Raw genomic sequence first — 24,510 nt, 5'->3', positions numbered from 1 at the left:
GTATAAAGTTGTCATTTTTATTGTGCTGCACTTTTTTTTTGATTTGGGTAAATGTCAGTGTTGTGTGGAGTTTAAGTGTCAGTTCTAGCGCTAGCCCTTAGTAGTCCTATAGTGTGGCTGCCAACAGTCAATAATAAATAACCTCCTGCGTAAAGTGTGTAGAAATAGGCCTAGAATGTATTTTAACATCTACCATAATGGTGGTACTTGGAGAGCCAAACATTTTCGGAGGTGGTACGCAGTCTAAACCCTAAATTGAGAACCACTGATTCACATGACAAAGAGATGTTGCTGAATGGATTGGTGCTAAACTTCAAGTACTTTAGAAAAAGAGACGCCTGCTGTATTTTGATGATTTTTCCACGTCAAACACATCCGTTTCAATTAAATGCATTCATGCATTTAATCACCAGACCTTATTAGATCATTTAATCAGAGTTATTTCAATCAGAGTGATTAAACAAATGTGCATCTGTTGTTTCCCCTTTGATTTTATTCTCGCATTATCCTCTCTTCACCTCCTTTGCTTCCCCCTCTTTGTCCTTTTTTGTCCTTTTTTTTTTTTTCTTTTTTTTTTACGATACTGTACGATACACTTTTAATATATGGAGTAGAATATATGTCTTCTACTCCAGGGCTGCATACATTTAGCCGTCTCTACATTAGAATAAACAACAACTATAGAAACAAACAACATTCTACATTCCTCTTTCACTGCAATTATTATGTTTATTTTTCCTAACTCTCCTCTGTGGCCTCCCCTCTCTAAGTAACCCCCCTTTCTTTGGTCTCTCTCTCTCCAGTACACCCAGAGGCGTCAGCAGGAGAACGCCCAGCGGCAGAGCAGAGGAGAGCCCCCGCTGCCTGAGGAGGACATCACCAAAATGTTCAAGCCCCCCCAGCCTCCTCCTCGCATGGACACACTGCTTATTGCAGGTACGTACAAACTGACACACACACACACACACACACTCTCCACGTACGTACAGCCCTGGTCGTATCCTCCACAGAGGACCCCCCCCATTCCTTTGCTTCAAACTCCATCAGCCGCCTCTGCTCCCCTCACAGGAGCTCAGGTTCTGTTTTGTAATTATCTCCGCCATTATCTTGAAATTACATTAATTTAAAGTTTATTGACTCAATCTCCAACTCGACTGCCCCTTCCCCTGCTGCCTCACGCTGTTCAGCTCTCCTCCGCCTCCCTGACAACATTCTGATCCTTCCGTTTACTCTGCTCCCCCTCTAATTTGATGTTTTGCTGTATGTGTGTGTATGTATGTATCTGTGGGTGTGTTTTTTGTGTGGGGGCGCGTGGATGCATGTGGCTACCCTCCAACAGGGCAAATCAACAACTACTGCCAGAACGTGAAGGAATTCACATCACAGAACCTGGGGAAGCTGTTCATGGCAGAGGCTCTCCAAGAACACAACTAATAGGAGACAAACGAGGGAAACGATCAGCAAGAGAAGAAAGGAAGGTGCACAGAGGATGAAGAAAGAGAGGCTGAGATGCAACAACAGGAGAGACATTACAAACGTCTTTATTATTATTGAGAATGATTCATTGTTTATGCCTAACCACAACTTGGATAAAGAGTTATCTTAGATCCCTTGATATTGATTTAAATAAAATTCCTGCATCTCTACATCCTGTCTGCCTTTGTGTTTGTTTTCACAGTTGAACTCATTCTGCTTTTCATGGTAATTGCAGCATATTTAACTGTAGACTTGAACATTGTCTCTACAGGACTATTTCATTTTGTGCACACTTGCTGAAATGAGGGATAATGGAAAAATAATTATACAGTACAATGGTATTCAAACGTAATTTCCTAGCTTTATGCTTTTCATCTTGCGGTTCAAACATTAAGCAGGTGGGAACAATTATGATTGGATTTGCTGAAGTGTCTGTTTGCACCGTGGGAACAGTAATATCCTTGTTAACAGAACAGCCATAGAAGTATAAGTTAAAGCTAAGCGTCAAATGAAATGCCAGTTTCATGTCTCTACCTCCACTGTTTCACAGCACTAAATCATCTTTTGATTTTTGTCTTCTTTCTAACTCAACTACAATTACACAGCACACCAGAAGCTGCCTTTCCTCCACACAGGTAGAAATGAACACGTGTTTATTTTTAGGCTGCGTCTTGTCCCAGTAGTGACATTCACCAGGTTTAAAAAAAAAAAAAAATCTCTTCTGTTGACTTTTTAAGAAATCATTTAATGGAGAAACTGCAGGTGTACCAAACGAAAGACTGAGGAAAAACTGTCAAATGTACTCGGAGGGATCCTTATTAAGTGCTGTGTTGTGTCAGTTAGTGCCAAAAACACAAATCATTTGGCAACGTAATTTTAGAGAAATTGGCAACAAGGGAACCAAAAAGTCTGCTTCTGAAGTTTACTCGTGAAAACATGTAAATAATCCATGCTCAAACATCAACAAAGAGCAGGATGAAAGTTAGAATAGACAGCTCTTACAAGTGCATGGGTATTTTGTCCGACAGCCGGCTGAAGTGGGATGTAAACAGCGGCCTCATTGTCATTCATGGCCATCACAGAGCTCACCTTCAAAAACCTGACTCCGGTATTCTAACATTTATCAAATCCTTTATGGAGACTCTGTTGCCTCTTTTTTGTGTGTAACAGCTTATCAGAGAGGGACAGAATCAGCCCGAACAATATTGTTATTGAAGTCAAATAAAGTGATTCTTTTGTGGCCAACAAGTGATAAGGGAATCATTGAGCCTGTTGAACCTACCTGACCACAGCGTAGGAACGATGATATCTACCTGTAAAAAAAATAAATAAATAATAATAATAATTGTTAGACTTCATCCCATCTGCTATCCAACATGTCCAGACTGCTGCTTAGTTTATTTTATGTTTTGGTTTTTTTTTTGATTAAAATCCATCCATCCATTCTGCTGTTTAGAGATCATGAGGGAGCTGAAGCTGTTATCAGCTGTCAGTACACCCATCCAGTCAATAACAGGGCCAACAAAACAGAGAGCCAACCATATTCATACATCCACACCTATAGAGACAATGGACACCAATTAACCTTAAGAGCATGTCTTGGGACTGTGGAAGGATGCTGAAGACCCAGCGGACCCAGAGAGAGCCCATCGTTGCACTGGGAGGAAATGCAAACGCCACACAGTAAGTCCCCAGCAGATAATTACACCCAGCAATCATCTCACTGCATGAGTGCTAACCCCTTTTATTTTTTACCTCTTTAATACACTTCAGTATCAGTTCTGCCTTCTAGGGAGTACTTTGTGTTATTGTTACCCTCTCAGGATGGACTTCCATGAGGTACTGCTTCATCATCTAAAAGCTGTGATCAGAGTGATGATGAAAACATTCTTTAACATGCTCATCATCTTGACTTCTATCACACCAACATTAGCTCATTTACACTAAAACAATGTTAAGTTGAGATAGGAATGTTGTCATTTTGTGTTTAATCATAAATGTTTAATTCCCGGCTGTCATCCTGACACATAGGATATCAGTTTATATGTATTTATTTCTAGAATTTAGAAATAGCTTTGAAACTCTTGGAATGTTTTTGCTTTGTTATCGATCATGTTTGTTGAGTTGGGAGGTGGACTGTGTTGTGCAGTGGCCTTTGTAGGAATAAATAAAGATGACTCATGTGGCATAGCAGCTCCGTAAAACAACCACTATTAAGTTCAAATTGAAATAAGGAAAAGCTAATAAAGAACCCTTTTCAAAACTTCACATAAAGTCCATCAGAAATGAAGGGATGGGCATCCTTAAATAAACTTCTGCTGATGCTTAACCAAAAATGCTGCACTGAGCGTGTTGGTCAGTAAACAGTCCAGTAAAGTGTCCTTGAACAAGTCTGCAACTCCACTAGCTCTCTTACTTTTAAATCCTGCATGAGAGCGTCAGCTAAATACCTCGCATGTTCCGTAAGCTGTTTTGCTGCTGATCCTCTGCAGAGCATCACATATCTCAGTATTACCTCTCTGGCCACAAAAGCCCAGCTCATTTGTGTGGCTCGTCACCAGTGTCCACTCCAGTTAAAAAACAACACTAGGCTGAATTGATGGCTTTTGGAGCTCCATTTAATAAGGAAGCTGCCAGCGTGTGGTTCATTATATAATAATTACACTGCAGCTCTATCTTGCTGTGTGTGTGTGTCCGTTGTTCTTCCTCGACCTGTGGTTAAACAGCATCCTCTAATTCAGCAGATGACGTTATTTAACTTGTCATCAGCATCGCCCAGTCGAGTAATAACTTGCAGTGCTCCTGCTTGTCATCAGCACAATGTCATTAACAATAATTACAAGTCAAGCAACATGATGAACGCTTATTGGAACAGTGACACTCCAGCCGGAAATGATTTTCTCACCAAATCATAACATGTTTCCCCGACAGGCTGGCAGGATGGCATATATTAATTCACCACAGAGGGCTTAGTTTATATTTATTAATTGGGGGATCTGCTGTTTTGACAGGCTCACCTGTGCTTGTGATTGATGTGTTGTATGATGTGAGGCCTTCTCTTTCGAGCAGGTATTGACTAGTGTTTGATGAGTAGCTCCTTCTTAAACTGAATCTGTGTTGTTTGTCATTCTGAAGCAGCTCTGTTGGGGGGGGGGGGGGACATTGCCCTTGAGGGCCAGCTGGGGCCACAGCCTCCCTCCATGTCCCTAATCCTGAGGTGTGTGAGGAATTACAAACTTTTTAAATGCCCTCAACAGAACCGATGAGCGTTGTGTGAAGCCGCCGAGGCCTAGCTCGCCCCTGCGGAGTGCAAACACGGTAACAGAGAGGCTCAGCTTGTATTTAAAGTGACAGTGTTTTGTTTGGCGTGGAAAGCAGTTTGGACTGATTCATGTAGTCACGGCAGGGCTCAAGGGCATCAGAGTGCATGTGCATGAGAGCCAAACTGGTATTTTTCTCCCACATTACTCAGCAGTCAATATAAATCATTACACGAGCTGTTTACTGTCATGCTAAACAAACAAAGATGATGACATATTTTCATACTAGCAACAAAACAATGTGGTGTCTGGAATGACATTTCAAAGTAGAGTCATCTCCAGGACTAGTTTAATGGAAATACATTTTCTCAAATATCATGTGCAAGTCAAGTCTTTCAAATGTATGTTTAAACTATTAGTACATATCTGTTCCTAAAGTTACAGCTTCATCTTATTCAATCAAGACGTCAGAATCTGAAAAGATGCAAATGCCTTGATGGCCCCGTTTAGACCTAACACTAACATTACTCCTGTAGTGATTGGATCACAAGTTGATAGCTTTAATACCAGGTGTAAATGCACCGTATTGTGTCCTGAGAATGCCTATTTTTTTATGTATTAATAGGTATGAAGAGCTATACTTCTTTAGCTGGTTGTTGCTTAGAGGCATGAATATGGTCGAACAATGCAGATAACTATTTTTTGAAGAATTTCTTAATCGATTTTAGAGTTAGCTATTTCCTGGAAAACCGAATATATATTTTGATGACTCATCATGCACTCAGGCCTGTCCATTAAAACGCTTTTATGATCCTACTATTTGATACAAAGGCACGACTTGATGGCTAATATTTATGGGTGTTGACTTTGTGTGTGTATTTATCTATTATCAGCAGCTAGTTCCCTCGGTAAACACGCAATGCAAAATCAAAAGCCCTCTTACTGCTTTCATGTCACTTTGCATGTCAGGGTCAAAACCTTCACATACAGTTCAGTATGTGAAACATATTCTGTGATTCTATTTTTAAATTCCATTTCAACATAATACATATTCATAAATCATTTATACTGTGCACATAAATGCTACATAAGGGTGTTGCATACTCTCAACTACTACTAGATTCAGCTAAAATGCACCTATGTCCCTCCATACGTGCAGACACTTCACATTATGTGCCCACTCGAGGGAGGCACTGACGCAGATTTAGAAGTGCAGAGTATCTGCTTCATTGTATTGCTTCTTTTGAAATGTTAAACTGTGTGGAAGAAAAGAAACCCACAGCAGCTGCATTCTCGATTTTCTCTCACACACTATCCAACTCAATTGACCGTGAGACTTCTGTGAGTCGGGAAAATGAGAGCGACATCCTCAAATACGAGACAAATTTTCTTCACCCACAAACGGTTCAGAAGCCGAATCTGTGGGCTGCTGACGCAACGCTTAAACTTTCCACTCTCTTCTCCAGAGATTTCACTCATATCCCAGTTATCTTTTTCTTCACTCCATGTGATGTCACATATCCTACCAATGTTTGCCCAGATTAGGCTAAACTATGTGTTTGAAATAAGCATGGGAACCCAATGAAGGCTTTAGCTGTGTAAACAGCTGGGCGTTTTGTACGCTGCAATAGGAGGAAATACTTAATTAGGATTATGGGATTTGTCTCAGCACCTTCACATTCCTGAGAAGGAGGCTGGTAGATGTCAGAGGGATATAAGTTTGGTCTCATTTAATCAGGGAGTGCGGCCTGCACAGCCCTGACCCCAGCAGTAATTTATTACCGCTCAAACACAAACACAAGCTCTCTCTCTCTCTCTCCGTGCTGCCGTCGCCCTGTCATTGGTGATAGAGAGAATCAGCTGGCTGAATATAATGAAACCAGTTATTTTGCTGTCAACTCTGAATACTTTTTCTCTTTTTCTTTGCTCACCCTCTCCCTCTCTCTCTCTCTCTGTCTTTTTTTCTGCCACAGATATTGCCATGGCAACTGTAGATCCTGTATAAAGAAGCTGTTGAGGATGTAAAGTAGTTCCTGTGGGAAAAAATAATCTTGCAAATCCCCAAAACAAGAGCAGAAAGGAAGGCAGATGCAGTTTTCGGGAGCAGGTTGGGTTTGGGAATTTTCCATTTTCCGGATTACTCACACAGGTCTGACACAACCGGCGTGTGAACACATCTCTTCACATAACAATGCTCCACCTGTCACTGAGGCAGCTCTATATTTACCTTATCTCCGGTCAATAGATCTGCTTTGTGATTGGCAACTGTATGGATTGAACGCTGTGTTCTAGTAGCAATTCGTCTCTGCCTGCCACCCAATTCGACGGCTGTCACCCAGCATTGGCACAAATCCCACAGGCCATTATGAGGCTGGTTTAATCCCCACAACGGCAGCATCAGAAGCCTTTCAAGGAGGGTTTCGGAGCATGATACCCTGTCTGTCACATGCATCCGTGGGCTTCAGGCAAGGCTACAGTGCATTGTTGTCATCCCACTCCATCACTTACGTCTCGTCTATCCCTCCAGCCGCTAAGACAAATGCACTGGATGTCCTTCTGCTGAAGATCAATCATGTGTTGTGTGTAATCTGCTGCTGCGCTTTGTCTCTTCGATTGATACTCTGAGCTGGTCTTGGTTGTAACACATAATAAATTGTGTTTTTATTGATGTCTTGATCATGCAGGTGGTTAAAGGGTTTTGTCTTATCAGGTACATTTGGTGGTTCAACAAAGATTTAGTTAGCTTGGCAAAGTTTTCAAACACTCCTTCCTGCATGCCTAAAGATAATATGGCTGATACTTTTGACATTTTCTCAATCTGACAACTGACGACAAGACTTCAAGAAGTCACTAAATCTAACTAGAAGCTCCCAGAAAGAAAGAACTTTTTGTGGACAAAGCAGTGAGTCTTACCTCTTTGCTGACCCTGTTCTATACATGCATATGTGGTGCTTTCTCACAAAATTCTCATCTTGATCTATTTGAACTATGGAACATATCACTCATTGTGAAGCTTCACTACTGGGGCATCGGTTGCTTGGTGGTTCATGTGCAGAGGCTGTGATCCTCCAGGCCGGCCCGGGTTCAAATTTGACCTGTAGTCTACTATAAAATGTCTGTTTTATAACCATTTTGTTTTTTAAATGAAACACTCTGGTTTTCCATTCTGCCCCAGATTTTTAACCATTATTAGACATTGGAAATATAAATATACCACATCATAATCACATTTCTACATTAGCGCTTAAAGTTGGCAGACAAGACAAGATCAGTACCCTGGTTTTGCTGCTACTTGTTCAAGCTGGTTGTACGTTAGACGCAGAAAGTGTAACTGTAAGACATAATAAAAGATACCCTGGCTTTCTCTTGGGTACAGACCATAATAATAATGTAATATTGTATTTTTCTTGAGCATGTATGCAGTACTTGACCTTTGTATTTTCCGAAAGAGGTTTTTATGGGCCTGTTGCTTTTTATTGAGGATTAGAACGTATGTTATCCATCATCCTTGTCAAAACCTTGAATTTCAAATTCTGCCCTTTTTTCCCTCTTTTTGCTGGCTTATCATATTTTCCTCTAATGAAGAAAATGAGAAAATGCCAAGCAGAGTAATTTATTCTAATTCATGATCGCCTCCCCGCTCTTCCTTAAAGTCTGGAGATGCCACGTTACCCTCAGTAAGTGATTGATGGGATGCTTGTGACCTACAATAGACAGACCCACAATTAAAGTGCGCCTTATCTCCCAGCTGTGACTCTGGAAGATAAATGCTGATAGCACCCTCCCCTTTGATGCTCAATCATGCCTTGCTCTCAGCTTGTGTCCTTAGAATGACTGATGTGCATTTGAATATTTCTTTCACGCAGGTAAACATTAACATTCACTTCACTTATGCATTCACTCCTCCTCACTCTGGCTTCGTTGTAGCCTGTCTGTTTCACACAGTCATTCTCAGGGGAAAGCAGCACCTAATTTAAGTGTGTTTATGTTCATGCTGCGTGCCAGCAGGACAAATCTACTGAACATCCTTTTACATTGGAATGATTTATCACATGATGCAGGAAATGGACAAGGATTTTCTTAATTTCTCCATCTGTTTTGTTTTTTGTTTTTTCCATTTTTTTGTGGCTCTATCCGAAATATATTTCGGACTGTAAGATATCCCCCCATCCTCTCAATATATTTCCACCTCTATCCTGTGAGACACAAGCTTTTGACCAATGCTGGAACCTTTGCTCTGGTCTCTGGACTCGTGTTGGGCCTCAACCCATGAAAAATTCATCTCTTCCAGCTTATGTTGTCCTGAACCGCATTTTCTTGTGCCAACTACACTTTCTTTTCTCCAGGGCTTCCACCTTAATACAACATCTGAATTGATTCTGTGGCGTCTTGAGAATGTGTCCACTCTCCTGTGGACTTTGATGATTGACCTCAAGAAAGAAAGAAAAAAAGGATTTTATTTGAGAACTTGTTTGAGCAGAAGATGGGAATCAGATTGAAGAAGAACCTCTAAAGTTTGATTTCTTTTTCTATATGAGGTCATCTTTACTAATCGTCCTGATCTAGCTTTCTCCATATACTGCAGGGCTTTACTTCTTATGGTGGAAGTAACATCAATGAAGGAGATGAAGCACAAGGTCTCTGAGGAGCTGATGTTTAACCCAGCGTCGTCGTGCTATGATAAGACTCTTGAATATTAAAAAAACTAGTTGTAAAGTTGAAAAGAACATTTAGTGTCAAGCCCTTAAAGCTTCAGTTCTCCAGGGTGCTGGTTTAGCTCATGTACAGAGGAAACAGTTCACTGGTCGCAAGGTCGAGTTCAGGTTCTGATACCATGCTGCAGCCAAGTGATTGTGGAGTGACTGTGATCTGCACAAAAGACTGATCAGCAGTCTTATGTTAGGCTTCTCTTTAGTGATGAGGGAAATATACATTCTTTGATTTTTCTGTATAGATTTGGGGTTTTGGTCAATAATAGCAGACCTGTTTAGGGTTTACTCCTCTGGAAACCATTTAAAGAGGCAACTGTTACAGCTGATACTTCATGCTAAGTGCTAATTTAAATCCTCCATCTGCTTTAAGATTATGTGCTCTTCCATGCACTCCTTGCTGAGAACGTTTGAACTATGTACATACTTCAAATTGATTATCGCCCCCTTTTTATTCTTGATTCCTTTCTGTTTCCCCCTCAGCTTTTTATCTATTTTTGACTCATCGCAGTAAGTATAAGCCTTTACAATATGAGCAGCAACATGTATGCTTCACTCAGTAGATGTCATCTCTCTGATCTCTGGCATGTCTGAAGCAAAAATAGCTGCACAGTTGGCTTTAAACATTTAGAGTGCATCAGTGCATAAGAAATAATATTTTTGCTCACTATCTATAAATACGGGCCGTACGCTGTTACTGCAAACTGTCAGAAAGACGTCACTGACCTTTTAGCTGTATGAACTACACATTATCCCCCAGCTGCTAAAACAGATTACAACAAATTTAAACGGGGAATAGAAGCTCATTTTATAAGATTAGTTACGGTTTTCACCTTCAGCTTTATTTTTTCTTTCCTCACACGTTTTGATTATAACAGATGTTGATGCCTGGGCCCTGAACCTTGTCATCTGGTGCCCATTTATTTCCTTGGAGGGAACCAGCAAGCCCACTGACATTCAATCACATTATTTTGGCACAATGATTCGCTGCCTCCACCTGTGACCTGAATCACACATTACACAGTGCATGACAAGGGCTGTGTAAATCAAACCACCGGGACACTCAGATTCCTAACTGAATCTCCTGGTGAGACCCTGACCAGCAGCAGAGATAATAACATGCACATCAATAAACAAAGCAGCCATCCAGCAATGCACTTCCATCCCCTTCTTCAATATTTTAATTCAATTGCTCCCAAGCCACCTGAAGGGCGATGCTGCACCACTTGGATGCAGCTGCCGACCTGTAACTGCAGGAGTGTGATAGAGCGTAAGCTTATAGCAGCCATAACAGGCTTTTGTAAGGGCATGATGGCCTGCAGGTAAGTGATTTAGAGAAAACCAGGTTGATGCTCTCCAGCCCTCTGCAGGAGAAGCACAGGCCAAGGCCAAGCAGTTGTAAATTTCCTCGAAGTGTCAGCACTTTCCACATCCCTTACCTTAGTCTGAGCTGGAATACATTCTCGAACAATTTTCAGAGCAGAAATTGGTCATGCCTTGTGTCCTTTTTTCCCCTGGACCTCTAGAAATTGTCTGAGGCTGGTGTTTAGAGGCTTGTCTCTGTGCATTTGATGTGGCAACTGATTCATACTCGGCAAAGAGAATTTTCTTAAACTTTCAGCCAATTTAAAATGAATTGGCTCTGCTCCACAGGGCTGATTTGACATGGTCTGTGCACAAAAAGGGAGCATATCTGATGCGTTCAGGCTCCCTGCGACTGGTCACCTAGCCTAGGTTTCATAAGCAGGTACCACTGTACACTGGAAGGCTGTAAAATCCGGACATGCTGTCCACATCCTGTATGACATTTAGCAAGTTTGCCTGAGTGCAGTTTTACCATTATTCACATCCCATCAATCGTTGCTTAACTTCATCATTTAAATGACGGATTATGACCTTGCAGAAACCCACACAAAGATAATAGGTACATTGACTGATGAAGGGTATTTATTAAAAGCTTGTAGTTATTATTTCTAACATGAATGTCCCCAAACAAAATGGAAGATACAGGTGTAGATAAATAGACGCTACATTAAGTAGAACACTGACTGCCCAGTATGTCCTTTGCACTGTCTGTTATACAAAATTTCCAGGAAAATGGATTTACACGAGACACTTTACATTTTGAGTGTCTAAGGTATGCACTGAATTCAATTAAAATTGAATAGCTTGGAAATTTTAGAAGAAAAAACCTCAATTGCACAATTTCTCTCCGAAGAGACCATGTAGAGAATATGGCGGGTTAAGTATTGGAATGAATATGAATATAAGCTTCTGTGTGGGTAGTCAAGCTCATCACATTTGACACGTCTCCTTCAACAATTCAATCTGCACCAACACCGACCCTGACCAGAAGGCCACTGATCTCAGACTTTATATTTCTCTCAACACAAATCAGTCAGGGTAAGATGACATCTTAGTCTTATAATCGGATGAGAAGTTTTACTGTCTGGATAGTCTACAGAGTCATGCATAATAAAAAGGTCTAAAGGGACGAACAACTGGCTTTGCATGTTTAAACTCGCCGTCTACGGTTTGTACTCTTAAGATTGCTGACCCCTTATCAGGGTAAGGCATTACATTTTCATTTCCTACTTCATTGCCTGCCTTCTGAGCCTATTAGGGATAAAATGGAAAGACAAAGAAAATGTGTGAAACTGTGAACGACAACTGGTACATTGAGTGCATATGACATATTCAAAATAACCCTCGTTTGAAAAATTTCAAACTTTGAAGGAAGATATATTACAAATACAAATGCTCTAGAAGCCGTAATAGTTCGGCCATACCAGGAAATTCACTAACTTGACTTTTTGCTTGGAGTTAGAAAAACAAGCAGCCCCCTCATGGCTTTATAGTGAAGTGTTTTTTGAAGAAGCAGCCAGTTAGCTTATCCTGGTGTGGCGAGGGCAGAAGGGGGGTGGTGTTTATTCAACTAGAAATCAGAATCTAATTAAGTCTCCTCAGCTCTTTTGTTGATATTGTGATTCCGTCAAACTACACATAGCAATATTCTCATTATAGCATCATATAGTGGCTTTTTGGTCCACTCCTTTTGTGTCATTTTTTTGTGTCATATGTGAACATCCAGGTCAGGAGAACATCTGGAGCAGTCCTCCTGAAATGATCAACATATTTTCAGGAGTGCATTATGTGAAAATTGGCTCATGACTTTCGATGCTTATGCAGACAGCCTTGACCAACAACAGGATTGTGCACTTCAGCCTCAGCTTAATTTTTCAACACTGGAGGTTGCCTCTTCTTTTTCGCTGTTGAAATGTTGTAATAGGCCTATTAGTGCATGTAGGTGTATATGCCTCAACCACCCCCAGGGACAGTGGGGGTCCCATCTGTATGGCACCCTTAATGTGGGGGTCACAAGCTGAGAAATGTGAGAACCCCTGCTTTAAGCTATGAGCCTTCTGTATTGTAATAAATCCTTCTGTGTAATATAGTTGAAAAGGTCACCATATTTGCAGACTTAATGAGTGAGAAAAGGATGGATCAAGTCCTATAATATCCCAAGTACAGAAGACAAAATGTTTACCTACGAGGTCAATCTCTTATGTTGCAAATGAGAATATGGATCAATAATTACACAAAAAAGAGGCACTATAATCAACTGATCCTCGACTATATACAAAATCTAAACAATCATATTCAACTATGTAAATCCTTAGTCTGGACACCCCAAAAGGGGCTGGATTTTGTGAGGAACCAACACAGAATTACCCCCTAAACCTCAGCTCCTGTCTGAATTACAGAGCTACAATCCAGTTTTAGCTTATTGTTAAGTTATCAGGGCCCAACATTAAGGTTTTGGTTCACACTCATCTGTCTCACATTGTTTTTTTGTCATTGCAGCAGGCAACCACTTTAAGTGACAACACTTTGAATGAATGAATGAATGACTTTATTTCAAACCAAAAAAAATACAAAGACAAAAGGAAAAAAAAGACAAAAGTAACAGTGTCTGAAAAGGAGTAGGAAGAAGTAAAACTTGTATATCCTTTAACATCTTCCTGTGAGCTAGCGGTTTCTGAAAAGTGTCTGAATATACTTGAACACTTAGCAGCTAAAGAGGCAGATATTTCCCTCAGGAGCTGGTAGAGTCTAAAAGCAGAGCGAAATGGGAGTAAATATTGGATTTATAATCTTTGGGTCGTCATAAACATGACTCCAAATGAATGCTAATGTAATACGCTTCTCAATGTGTAAATAAGCTCTGGTTTAAAATGAGCTGAAGATGCTCACTGAAGTCATGCAGTCTGTAGTTAAAGAGCCAAAATAACAAATTTGGGGTCAATGCAAAATCTAAATGATATATGTAAGTATTTTAATTAATTAAAATGTTTATAAATGTAAATTTCTGATGTTAAAGATGTGTAGATTAGATAATAGCACTATGTCAACATGTCTTTATATTACTTCATATAGCTTGCATAGTAGTGTGGTGATTTTGGCCTGTTTCTTTCAAACCTTTATCTTCTTCCTTGTTTGCTTTTTTTTTAATTATTATTTTATTGTTGCTGCTCTGACAGTATCATAGCATCTGAAACTTGGCCGAAAATGAGAGATTCAACTTCAGCTGTCATCTGGCACCATGCTATGTTATGATTTGTTTTCCCTCAGGTTAGCTGCTTGCCAACAGTCAACAGGAAAAAAAGAAGACCAAAAAAAAACAAAAACATCTTGAGCCAAGCAGCTTAAAGGTCCTTTTATTGTGCAGTAGAAAATTTGATGGCATAGGTGCAGGTGAAAGCCCATAGTGTTTATTGACTAATATGAGTGATACTGATCTGAAAGCAGTTATTTCCTCTGCACCAGGCTGTCATTTGGCTGGCTGAGTGAATCCAGCCCGGGCTTTAGCCTATTCTTTCGCTGCCAGGCTGCTGGGTGATTAGTACTGTGGCAGTCTGCAGCTCAGTGCTGTTTCCTGATAAAAGGGTCAGGCTCAGCCTCACACCCACCGCCAACCTACCCTGCCACTTAGCAGTCTGTTTTCTGCCGGCCTTCTTGCTTTGAACAACACCAGGTCAGTGTACCTACAAAGTGTGCCTCTCCATGAAGTAGATCCTCTTCGGCACTGCTCATTTCTGTAACACATCTCTGCACCAGTGCGAGAACATCCGCTGATTAATTAATCTAAGCCAACATCAGAGCCAGAAAGTCAACAATGCAGTCTGCCTGTGGGCTGATTCTCTTCATTGACTGCGGAGGGATAGGAGAGCACACAGAGGCAAGCCAGAGTTAGTTAATTGGATATTATATTGAACAGAAGTAGTTTAGAGCAAAAGGAGAAAATAACTTTTGTTGGGAACGGTGCAATTGCGGCATGGGGAGATAAAATGGATGTGATTCTCCCATCAAAGAGCGGGTTTATTGTGTCTAGAATTGTCTTCTACAAAGGATTGAGATTGGAAAAAGAGATGGGGTTTTCATCTTTTCACAGGGTGATTTACTGCACTGATATAGTTTCTAATCCGATTTCACTGCTGTTTTAGAAGCCTCTTAACATCAAGGGGGGGGGGGGGGGGGGGGGGGGACTCCTTTAAGCTAGAATAGGCAACTTTAGAGAAACTAACATGTAAACAAGTATCAAACCAAACAGGATTCCTTGCCAGCTTCTTCTGTTCGAAGTCATCACTTACTGTAGTCAACAAACTTTTTGTGCCATCATTTTGTGACTTGCTTGCAAGTTCTGCTATTTGGCTTCCTTGTCCTAGTAGACAAGTCTCTTTTCATGTGCAATAAGTGTACTGGCAGAGTATGTGAATGATATGATTGCATCTGCTTATTACAGGCCTGCAATGTCAGAGCTCTTGAATGTTGTGAAAAACAATACACAAAAGCTTAAAAGAAAAAAGGGGTAGGACTGGTTATGAAACAGACTGAAATTAATACAGTTTTTATAAGCTTCAAAAGAAAACAAGGCCATCACCAACAAGATTGATAATTTTTATCTTTGATGCCTAAACCTGCTGCTGGGTGTTAGGAGTTAGACAAAGAGATTTACAGCACACTGAAACATTTTTAAGGCAAAGTTTCTGGATGAGTAAAACCTTTGAATGTTAAAAGAAAACACTAACTACACATAGGACAAAATCAGCAAAGATTTAAAATGTAGAGGGGTCCACAGGGGTTGTTAAAATCTGTGCAAACCAAAAGTTCCTCACTGGAAATAGGACAATATTTGTCCTATTTAAGAAACATTCTGTGAATTTAGGTAGTAGCACAAAGGGTTTTCCACACGATGAAACTAAAAACTTTGAAGCTTGGAAGTCTGTTACCGTCCTCAAGGCAATTTCATTATAGTGAACTAACTCGTTTTAACATGCAGGGGAAGTTGAATGCAGCGTAGCAACATTAAAAAAAATGATTATAGCAACTATGCAATTAAAGCATCTGCAGGGACCACGCACAAAGTCAATGCAGCTCACCTTGGAGCCTCCTGGAGGGTCAGCACTAGGATGCTTTTAATCCATTCGCCCGCACGTCTTCCACACCATGACCTTGCAGACACACAATGAATCTCATTACATGCTTCCTACCTTTGACATGACAATGACAGCTGCTGTTAGTTCCCTCCAAAAAGTTTTCTTAAGGCACCATCTACGAGGCGGGAAATCCATCAAGCAGCAGGCCCATTTACCAAAAGAAAAATATTACTTTCTGTTCTGCTTCAGGATTCAAGGCTCAGGCAGAATTCAGTCAGATGTGTCCCTTTTCAGAATTCATTTTATTGTTTCATTTTCCATCACACACCCACACATGCACAGATACACACAAACACTGCAGCTCAGTTCCATTAGTTTGGCTGACTTTTCAGGATGCATTGCTAAGCACTATCTGAGACTGCCTCATGGTTATTGCTAATTGATGCTGCAGCCGGTTCATTATTTTAGTCTCCCTTGGCCGCTCATATATCTGATTCATACATGCAGCCTGCATTTAATCAGTCTGATCACACCGCCATGGGACCCAACGTAAGAGAGTTTGACGAGGGTCTCAATACATTAAATCATGCGTGTGTAGGTTAACAATAGTATTTAAAGTGTGTTACAAAGGCTAAGTCATTATATTTTTCTCAATTGAAATCCAATTCTATGGATTTCACTTACAGTTTACCAATTAAAAAGCATTACTGTTTAATTATTGTCAACCCCAGCATCAGAGATTCAATTACAGACTTAGATGTGATAAAATCTGCATGTCGGATTTTACATTGTGGCGCCTTAAACAGCGTGTAAAGTCCCCAGAGTCACCAAATGAATGTTATTTGATATAAATGCGTGATGTTTGTTATGTCCCAGTGGTAAATCAACAACTGGGCCTCATTTATCAGTCTTCAGTGTTGGGGAATTGAAGAATCAAATGTGACAAATATCTTCTCCATCCACATTAGATTTGTTATTTTCCACTTTAAGCTGATAGATCAGGGCCAGTATAATTGTAAGATATCATTACTGCTTTTTATACATGGTTTCTATTATGATCATGAGGCTCCCGCACTACACTCGCCCTCCTCAATAACCAGATATTATCCCATTTGAGCTTTTACTAGCCAACATAAAAATGGAGTACCAGGGTGATTATTCAGAATTATGATGGTAGTGGTGATAAACATTAGCCTTGGCCACTAAAGAGGAGCAGCGAATGCCAGAAACAGCAGCCATTACAGAGCTATAAATGAGGGAAATCCCTCAGCTGGTGGGCTCAGAGCTAGCATAACAAACACAACCCTTATTTATCCTTTGTGCTGAATGTTTACTCTGAGCATCCATCAGCTATCTAAGGGACATCTAGAATACCTTTCAATGGCAAGCAGACTCAAATTACCTAATTTGAATGCATTATTCTGCACATAACTCCCACCAATGATGCATTAAAAAGCCATGATCAACACGTAATAGACCTTATGCCACCGGCAAAAAAATATCACTGAAGCAACAGAGACTGCATGCCTCCGATAAAAAGCAGACAAAAAGGAAGACAATTAGGATGTGAAGAAGAAATGAACAACCTCATTGATGGGCCTGAATAGAGTCCCAGAGGAAGATGAGGTAAAATGTAATGCTTCAACAAAAGGACATTAACACAGACTCCTTCATTACTTTGATTTTAATGACCTCCACCCACACCCACACCTCATTCATACGAGCCAGAAAGACAAATAATTTACATTGGTCCAGTGGCAAAGAATATTCTTCTAATACATCCCTGCTCCATGCAGACGTTGTCAGATGAAGAGTGCTTAGCTCAGAAGTCATTGTTGTTAATTAATCCTTTGACATTTTGAGAGTGTCAGCTGCCTGGAGCCTGTTGCACCTGATTTTTATCAAGCTAGTCATAGTTCACACTCGGCCTGGTTATAATCATAGTGTTGACTGAGGACAGATCGAACTTCACTCTAACTTCAAGTGGGTTGCATCAGACAAATCAGGTCTCACTAAATATTGGTAATTGCTAATTTCTACCACTAAGTAAACCAATGCTAATATGCTAATATAAGCTCAAACATAACATTGGAGTTTAAAAGAGGCTCAATTATCTTGAATATATACAACCTGTAATTTGATCAAACTTATATTTGGCTACTATATGAAGTTTAAAAGTATTTTTACAGTATAATGAAATATGACTTTGGTAATACACTAGCATACAAAGCAACACATCGTGAGGGTACATTAGAACTCTGACACAAACAAAAAGTTAAATTTATGTCCCCAAAGTGTTTTTTATTTTAAATGTATTTAGGTCACAGCTCATGATGGTTTGCAAGATAAGGACAAAAGCCTGCACTTCCTTAATGCCAAAGAAGTGTATATATCACAAGGAGAATGTTTTAAAGAAACTCATCCGTATAGGTCCATTGTATTGAAATGTTGTGATTATTTCACATTTTGTGGCTTTGAATAAATGTGCCTGCTTGTCTTTCCTTTCCTTTAACTGCTGTTTTTTAATTGCTCTACACCTACGTGATGTGCATATAACCACCCTCATTCAGCAGCTTATGATGGTAGAATAATCATCTGTTTGCTGTTTTTTTTTACTTTGATTAAATGTCACAAATAAAACGTTTCCAATCCTCCAAGCACTACGGAGGCCCTAAAGGGACATAGGAAGAATTTATTTTTGATGGATGAAAAAAAAAGATAAATATTTTTGCGTTTTCTCGCAATACTTTTGCGTCCCCTCCCTTTTTTTTCATCCATCAAAAAAATATTTTTATATTTGTCCCTTTAGGGGCTCTGTACTAGTACTAATAGCATAGTCATTTTTAAATGTGTTGGTACAACTGGATAAAGTATATAATTGTCTTGAAATTAGCTAGTAGCAAAGCTCTGTGAAGGACTTTAAAAACATACTTTACAGAAATATGAATAATATTTATGTGTTCAACCAAAACATGCATGATGTGAACTTAGTGGCCAAACAATAAATCTACAATGTGCCTCCCCCGTATTGAATCTCAATAACCAAGTCAAACATTATACACTGGTTTAGGTCCATAATTTGCTTTTGGCTGTCTTCGCCCTTCAATATGGAAACAACACAGTTTTCTTTTTGCAAACACACCAAGGACCATATTGATCACCTTGAAGGCAGATATTAGGAAGACATGAAGCAAAAGTTTCTCATTACTGCTCTCGGTTCATTGGATGTAATTACCAAGGACACTTTAGAAGTTATGCAGCAATTAAACCAAGTCACATAATATGAACTCAATTATCACTCAGGGTGGATATGTTACCATGTAGAGATACAGTGAAAATGATTGCACTGCTGTAACTGTTCCTAACGTTGGTCACGTTCAGAACAAGCCTTGCCGGTGAGTAATTACTGAATGAGTAAGCTTAATGAGCAGAGGTGAGCACTTCAAATGTGAATCATGTCTCCACATACTAATGATGTAGGAGTTCATTTCAATAATAAAGAGCTATGTGTTCTTGAGTCATGCTCCAGCTATGAAGGAGCAGATTTAAAATATGAAAGAAAGCTAAGACAGGGCAGTGCTAAAGCCAATCAAATATTTGAACTAGCTATATGAATATTTGATCAGTAGAAGAAATCCATGATTTGGGGTTTGAAAGACAGCAGACAGGACGTTTTTCTTTTTATTGCTTAATTTAAAAAAAAAAAAAATTACAGGCTGCGAAGCAAAACAACAACATAAAGTAAAAATTGTTGCCGCCATTATGATCTAATTAAATACTTTGACTTTCAACTAGAAATGAAATAAAACACATCTCAGAGATCCTGCCTTTAACTAGTTTATTAATCTGAGTTTACTTGAGGCTCAGTTCAAAGCAGTGTCTTTTCTTTTTTTCTGTTCTTGATAAGCCAGCCAACATATCTGGCTGCTGGGTTTCTGTGTCATAATCCTCTCATACTAACCTTTCTCTCTCTTGTCGAGTCAGCCAAAGCTCAAAATCTCCACTGATAACCTGTTGTGGCCTCGACCAAAGAGCCAGAGAGCTGGATGGATTCCTGCACAATTACCCCTTGATGATGCTTTGAAATGTTAGCAACACCCAGGAGAGGGATTTTGGCTTCTTTGTAGGGCGTTGTTGTTGTCGTTCAGTTTCCCGTCTTGTGTACAACATCATTGAGATCACGATAAAACCAAGAGATTTCAGCTTTAAAAATGATGCATGTCTCTTGAGCAAAGAATTAGTTCAAATACATGCCTAATAACCCCACTACTTAAAAACCGGGCTCTTTCATATTCTAGCCTCCACTCTATAATGATGGAGGGGGGATCTGGAGATATAGAGAGAGCTAGGTAAAGGACTGGAGTGCCCTCTTGGTCCCAGACACAGATGGACAAGATGAGAGGGGAACACGAGCACAGCTGAGGCCTTGCAGCGTGCAGAATGATAAGACCAGGAATCAGTGAGCCCGGCTCTGTACTGATGACACTGGCTTTACTGCCACTCAGTCTTCCTCTGTGCTCACCAGGGACTCCTGGGACTTGACTTGCCGAGTACAGTTGCATCAAGATTAAAGACACTTCCCCCCCGCTAAGATCAAAAGTCTGCTGGGTCATGCCAAAAATGTCTCCAGTTGCGATACGATGGCACAATTTCAAGAACACCAATGCCCAAAGCCATTAGCAACACGGATATTACACTTAACTCAAAGCATATAAAACATTTTTAAAAACTGAGGTTATTTGGTGTGTTTTCCATCAGTTTGGGAAGTGTAGATTTAGTAGCTTTACATCCAAGCTTTTCATTAAGGGCGTAGTTCATGATGGATGAATTGGTTTGAACTATTATGTACGCCTTCCTATATGAAATCCCTTTAGCCTCATGCATAAAAAATATCACACACTCATACAGGGACAATGAAGTTAATCCTTTAACAGGGAAAGGAGAAATAAATGTATCCACTCAGGCATGAACTCTTGTTTGTCCCACTTGCACTCTGCTTGTAATGTGATGTGTTGGATGAGTGTATCGGCTAAATGTCGAAAATGTAAAATGTAAAAATTGTCTGAAGTTATCTCTTGGGCTTTTCACTCCCTGTGAGATGAAGCACAAAGCACACACCACCTGAACTTTACAGAGTACAGAAAACTAGTAATCTTCCACCGGCTAGCAGCAGTGAGAGAAAGAAAGCACACAATAGCATCATCCACTTCTGATCCATTTTGTGAGGGGAGACGAATGAGAAAAGAAAATGAATACACAGCCTCCACCACAGACTCAACAGTTGCAGGGAATGAAAAAAAGAAGTGGCAGAAAGAGTCGACCACAGTGGAATTCCTAATAAGTCTTCCACTGTGGGTTTAAGCAAACCCTGTGAGTGAACTGCAATACATAGACTCCATAAGGACCACAGTGTCATCTATTGGTTTATCCACTATTGTTTTACACTGAGTTTGGCATTTTGATCATGGCCATTTTAGTTTCCTGCAGCTAGAAGCGTCAAATATTTGGACAAGAGTGTGTTGCTGGGGAGCAGCGAGGAGTTGGTGAATGCCAAGATATCAAAGCTAAACAGTCTGTGCCCATGGCTAATTCATTAGCTTGTAAATTAGCAAGTTTACCGTTGTTTACCCCCAGATTTGTGCTAGCCGACAGGAGTTCTCTGACATAAAAGAAAAGAAAGTTTGTGGAAAGTAGGATGTAGTAGTAAGACTTGCTGTTCTTTCATTCACATCTTTTGTTCACACATGTGAACAACCTGAACTGGGTAACGAAATAGATAGCCTTTATTACAACAAACTTCTTGGAGGGTCAGTTAGTGCTATATACAACACAGACAGCCATCATATCTGTTCTTTATTTGCATTTTTAAAAACCCAGACAGCGCAAACCTGGCTGATAGTTTAAATTTAGTAGCTGGAATTAGCTAGGGCATAAATAACCTAAGAAAAAGATGGAAATACGTTGTTGTTTTATTTGGCTGTAAAGTTGGACATAGGCCTTATGGGGATTGACTATAAGCCATCAAGGAGCCAATCGGCCAATCACAGTGCTTTAGAATAGTCTTAAAGCCAAATAAATGTAGGCCATATAATAATGTTAATGTAAAGGAAGGAAAAGCCAGAATGAATAGAAAGTTTAGTTCATCCTTTTAGTTCAGAACTAAGTACCAGGGTTGGTTGTCAAGGTAACAGTGAACAGGCCCCCCTTTGGATCGAATGACTAATTTCCACACCTGTATCCTGCCCATGACTGCAGAGCAATGTATATTTCAACTTGCTTTATGGCTGCTTGCCTGCAGCGATCAGCAGGGACAGAGGTGACCACCACGAAGAGGCTGAACACAAGAACAACTCAGCACCTACTCATTAGCAGTATCACACCGATACCAATGCGCAGCCATCACTGCCCATCTTGCTGTGGGGTTATGTCATCCTGATCTTGTTCTTCCTTTCTCTTTTTTGGGTGAATCCGACAAGTGGAGTGTTTTTTTTTTGGTCTCCTCACCTCCTTCGTCGTCTCGTCTCTCCACCTCCCATTGTGATCTGTGATTCAAACTGTCCTCAGGTGGTTCTTCTCATCCCTGTCAGTCTGTCAGTTTATCAAACCCAAGTCTCTGCTCTGTGTATAATTAGTTCACTGTCCTGGAAAAAGAGAGGAGATACTTAAGACCAGCTGTTTCCAGTTTCAAATGTAGCAACTTGAAGGTGGTGAGCTTATTAATTGAATTGGCCACCTGAAGCAATTCTCTTCAGTCCTTGTCCTCTGTAATTTCAAATATGTGTGACTTTAAAAGCAACACATATACATCCTCATTTTTTTAGTAAGTGTTCAACACTCAGCAAATAATCTATTTCATCAGTACCAAGTGCTCGTGGAATGAACAGATTTGGTTGCAAAAGAACACAGTTGATGACTTGTGACTGAAAGTACATTGAAGCAAAATCACACAAGCGAAAGAGAGAGTGATGTTGTGAGTCTGTCTTTGCACAAGGTAGCAGGCCAAGTACTGGGGATAATTACAGCCAGCTAAAATTCAGAACAGCATCCTGACCTTGAGTGGGATATTGCTTTTACACAACTGCTCCACAGGCAGCATAAAATAGTCAAAAGTTGTAATCCACACGGAGAGTGTGATTCTTTAGCTCCAAAAACAGAAGTATTTGAATTCTACTTGTACTCAACTGTTTCCAAGCCACACATAAACATTTTCCTGCACTCTTGCTCCTTTTTATGGTGGCTACAATTTGTATGAGACCAGCTTTATGGACATTTTAATTCTAAGGTACCGACTTCATGTTTCAGGACTCCTGGCTGAGGTGGAGTGATACACATAGTAAAAAGGCCCAGTGATATTGTACTTTATATCAGGGCCAATGTACTGCTAGAATATAATGAACACAATGAAGAATATAAGCTAAATCAAACAAAACCAATAATGTGAATAATATTATGTCCTTGTACTTGTTCTTCACTTGAGATCATTGTTTTCGTACCACTTGAAATTTGTATGCATTACATTTTTAACAGTAAAAGCTCTGGATACTTTATTCAGTTAAAATTATGTTTACATCTTTAGTTTCTTGTTTCATTCAAATTGAGATTTGGCCAGAAAAAAGGATGAACAGCTCATAAATGAGATGCATTTTGTAGATTCAACAACCCAACCGTAGGGTTTGAAATGATCATTTATGAGTGGATGAACTGATGCAAAATTAATTGGGTTTCACATACTGGACCTCAAGGATTGGACTCAAGGACTTTTTATATTACATGCAAACATTATTATTTATTTCTGTTTAATATTAAAGAAATAAAATGAGCTAAATCACAACCAACTATAACAAAGAACACACAAGTTGTATTAATACAATGTTATATAAAATTGATTATCAGTCCCATGCGTCACTTTTTTAATTGAGTGCTTTCACTCATGCTACTTTTTACAGTATCCTGATTATACCTTCTTTACTTGTCTGAGGTGTTTTCAATTGTGTTATTTTAAGTTATAGTAAATCAAAAAGTGAATACTTCCCCCATCACTAAAAAACAGAAGCTGACTGTGAAAACAACTCTTCAGGGTCCTTTAGTTTTGAAAGAGTTTAGCTCAAAGTTCTGACATTTTACAGCCATTTTAAAATAACTGTTTTGTTTAACTTTCCTCAGGTTGAGTCCCTGTCCACTGAGGGCCAGTAGGCAAACAGTCCGTTGGCTTCTCAGACGTTTTAATTTGTGTGCATCTTAATGACTGTTGCCCTGGGCTATTTGCACAGTTTCCCAGCAGCCCTGTGAAGGTCAGCGAGGCATCACAGCAGACGTTAAAGACAGACTTAATTGCTCTGACAATTGAGAGTTGACACTAACACCACTCCCTTAGCTGCACCAACCTGAAGCTCACATACAACCCTAATACTGGTATCACCAGGAAACATGCTGCCCCATTGGCTAACGTAGGTACATGCTTCAGGACAGACATATGCATGATATGTTACACATGATAATTACACACAGTATATCCTATATTTCTCTCCATCCAGTGACAGAGGGCACAGAGGGGGGGTTTTGTAAAGAAAATGACATGTTTAATACATTCTCTCCTTTATTTTTCTCTGATATGTTAGTAAATAGCAT

The 24,510-nt window shown here is 39.9% G+C and overlaps 1 protein-coding gene across 1 annotated transcript in view; it reads left to right on the top strand.

The window, feature by feature from the left end:
- The window catches only part of LOC132984277 (eukaryotic translation initiation factor 3 subunit H), a 57,839-nt gene extending 56,193 nt beyond the window's left edge, over positions 1 to 1,646 (top strand). The window contains exons 7-8 of the mRNA XM_061051047.1: positions 804 to 936; positions 1,340 to 1,646. Coding sequence (XP_060907030.1) covers positions 804 to 936; positions 1,340 to 1,434 — 228 coding nt within the window. The 3' untranslated portion in view covers positions 1,435 to 1,646. The remainder of the gene's footprint in view (positions 1 to 803; positions 937 to 1,339) is intronic.
- Positions 1,647 to 24,510: the final 22,864 nt, after the last annotated feature.

The sequence above is a fragment of the Labrus mixtus genome, chromosome 11 (genome assembly GCF_963584025.1).
Source record: "Labrus mixtus chromosome 11, fLabMix1.1, whole genome shotgun sequence".
NCBI lineage: Eukaryota > Metazoa > Chordata > Actinopteri > Labriformes > Labridae > Labrus > Labrus mixtus.
This window is presented reverse-complemented; position numbering and strand designations above follow the sequence as displayed.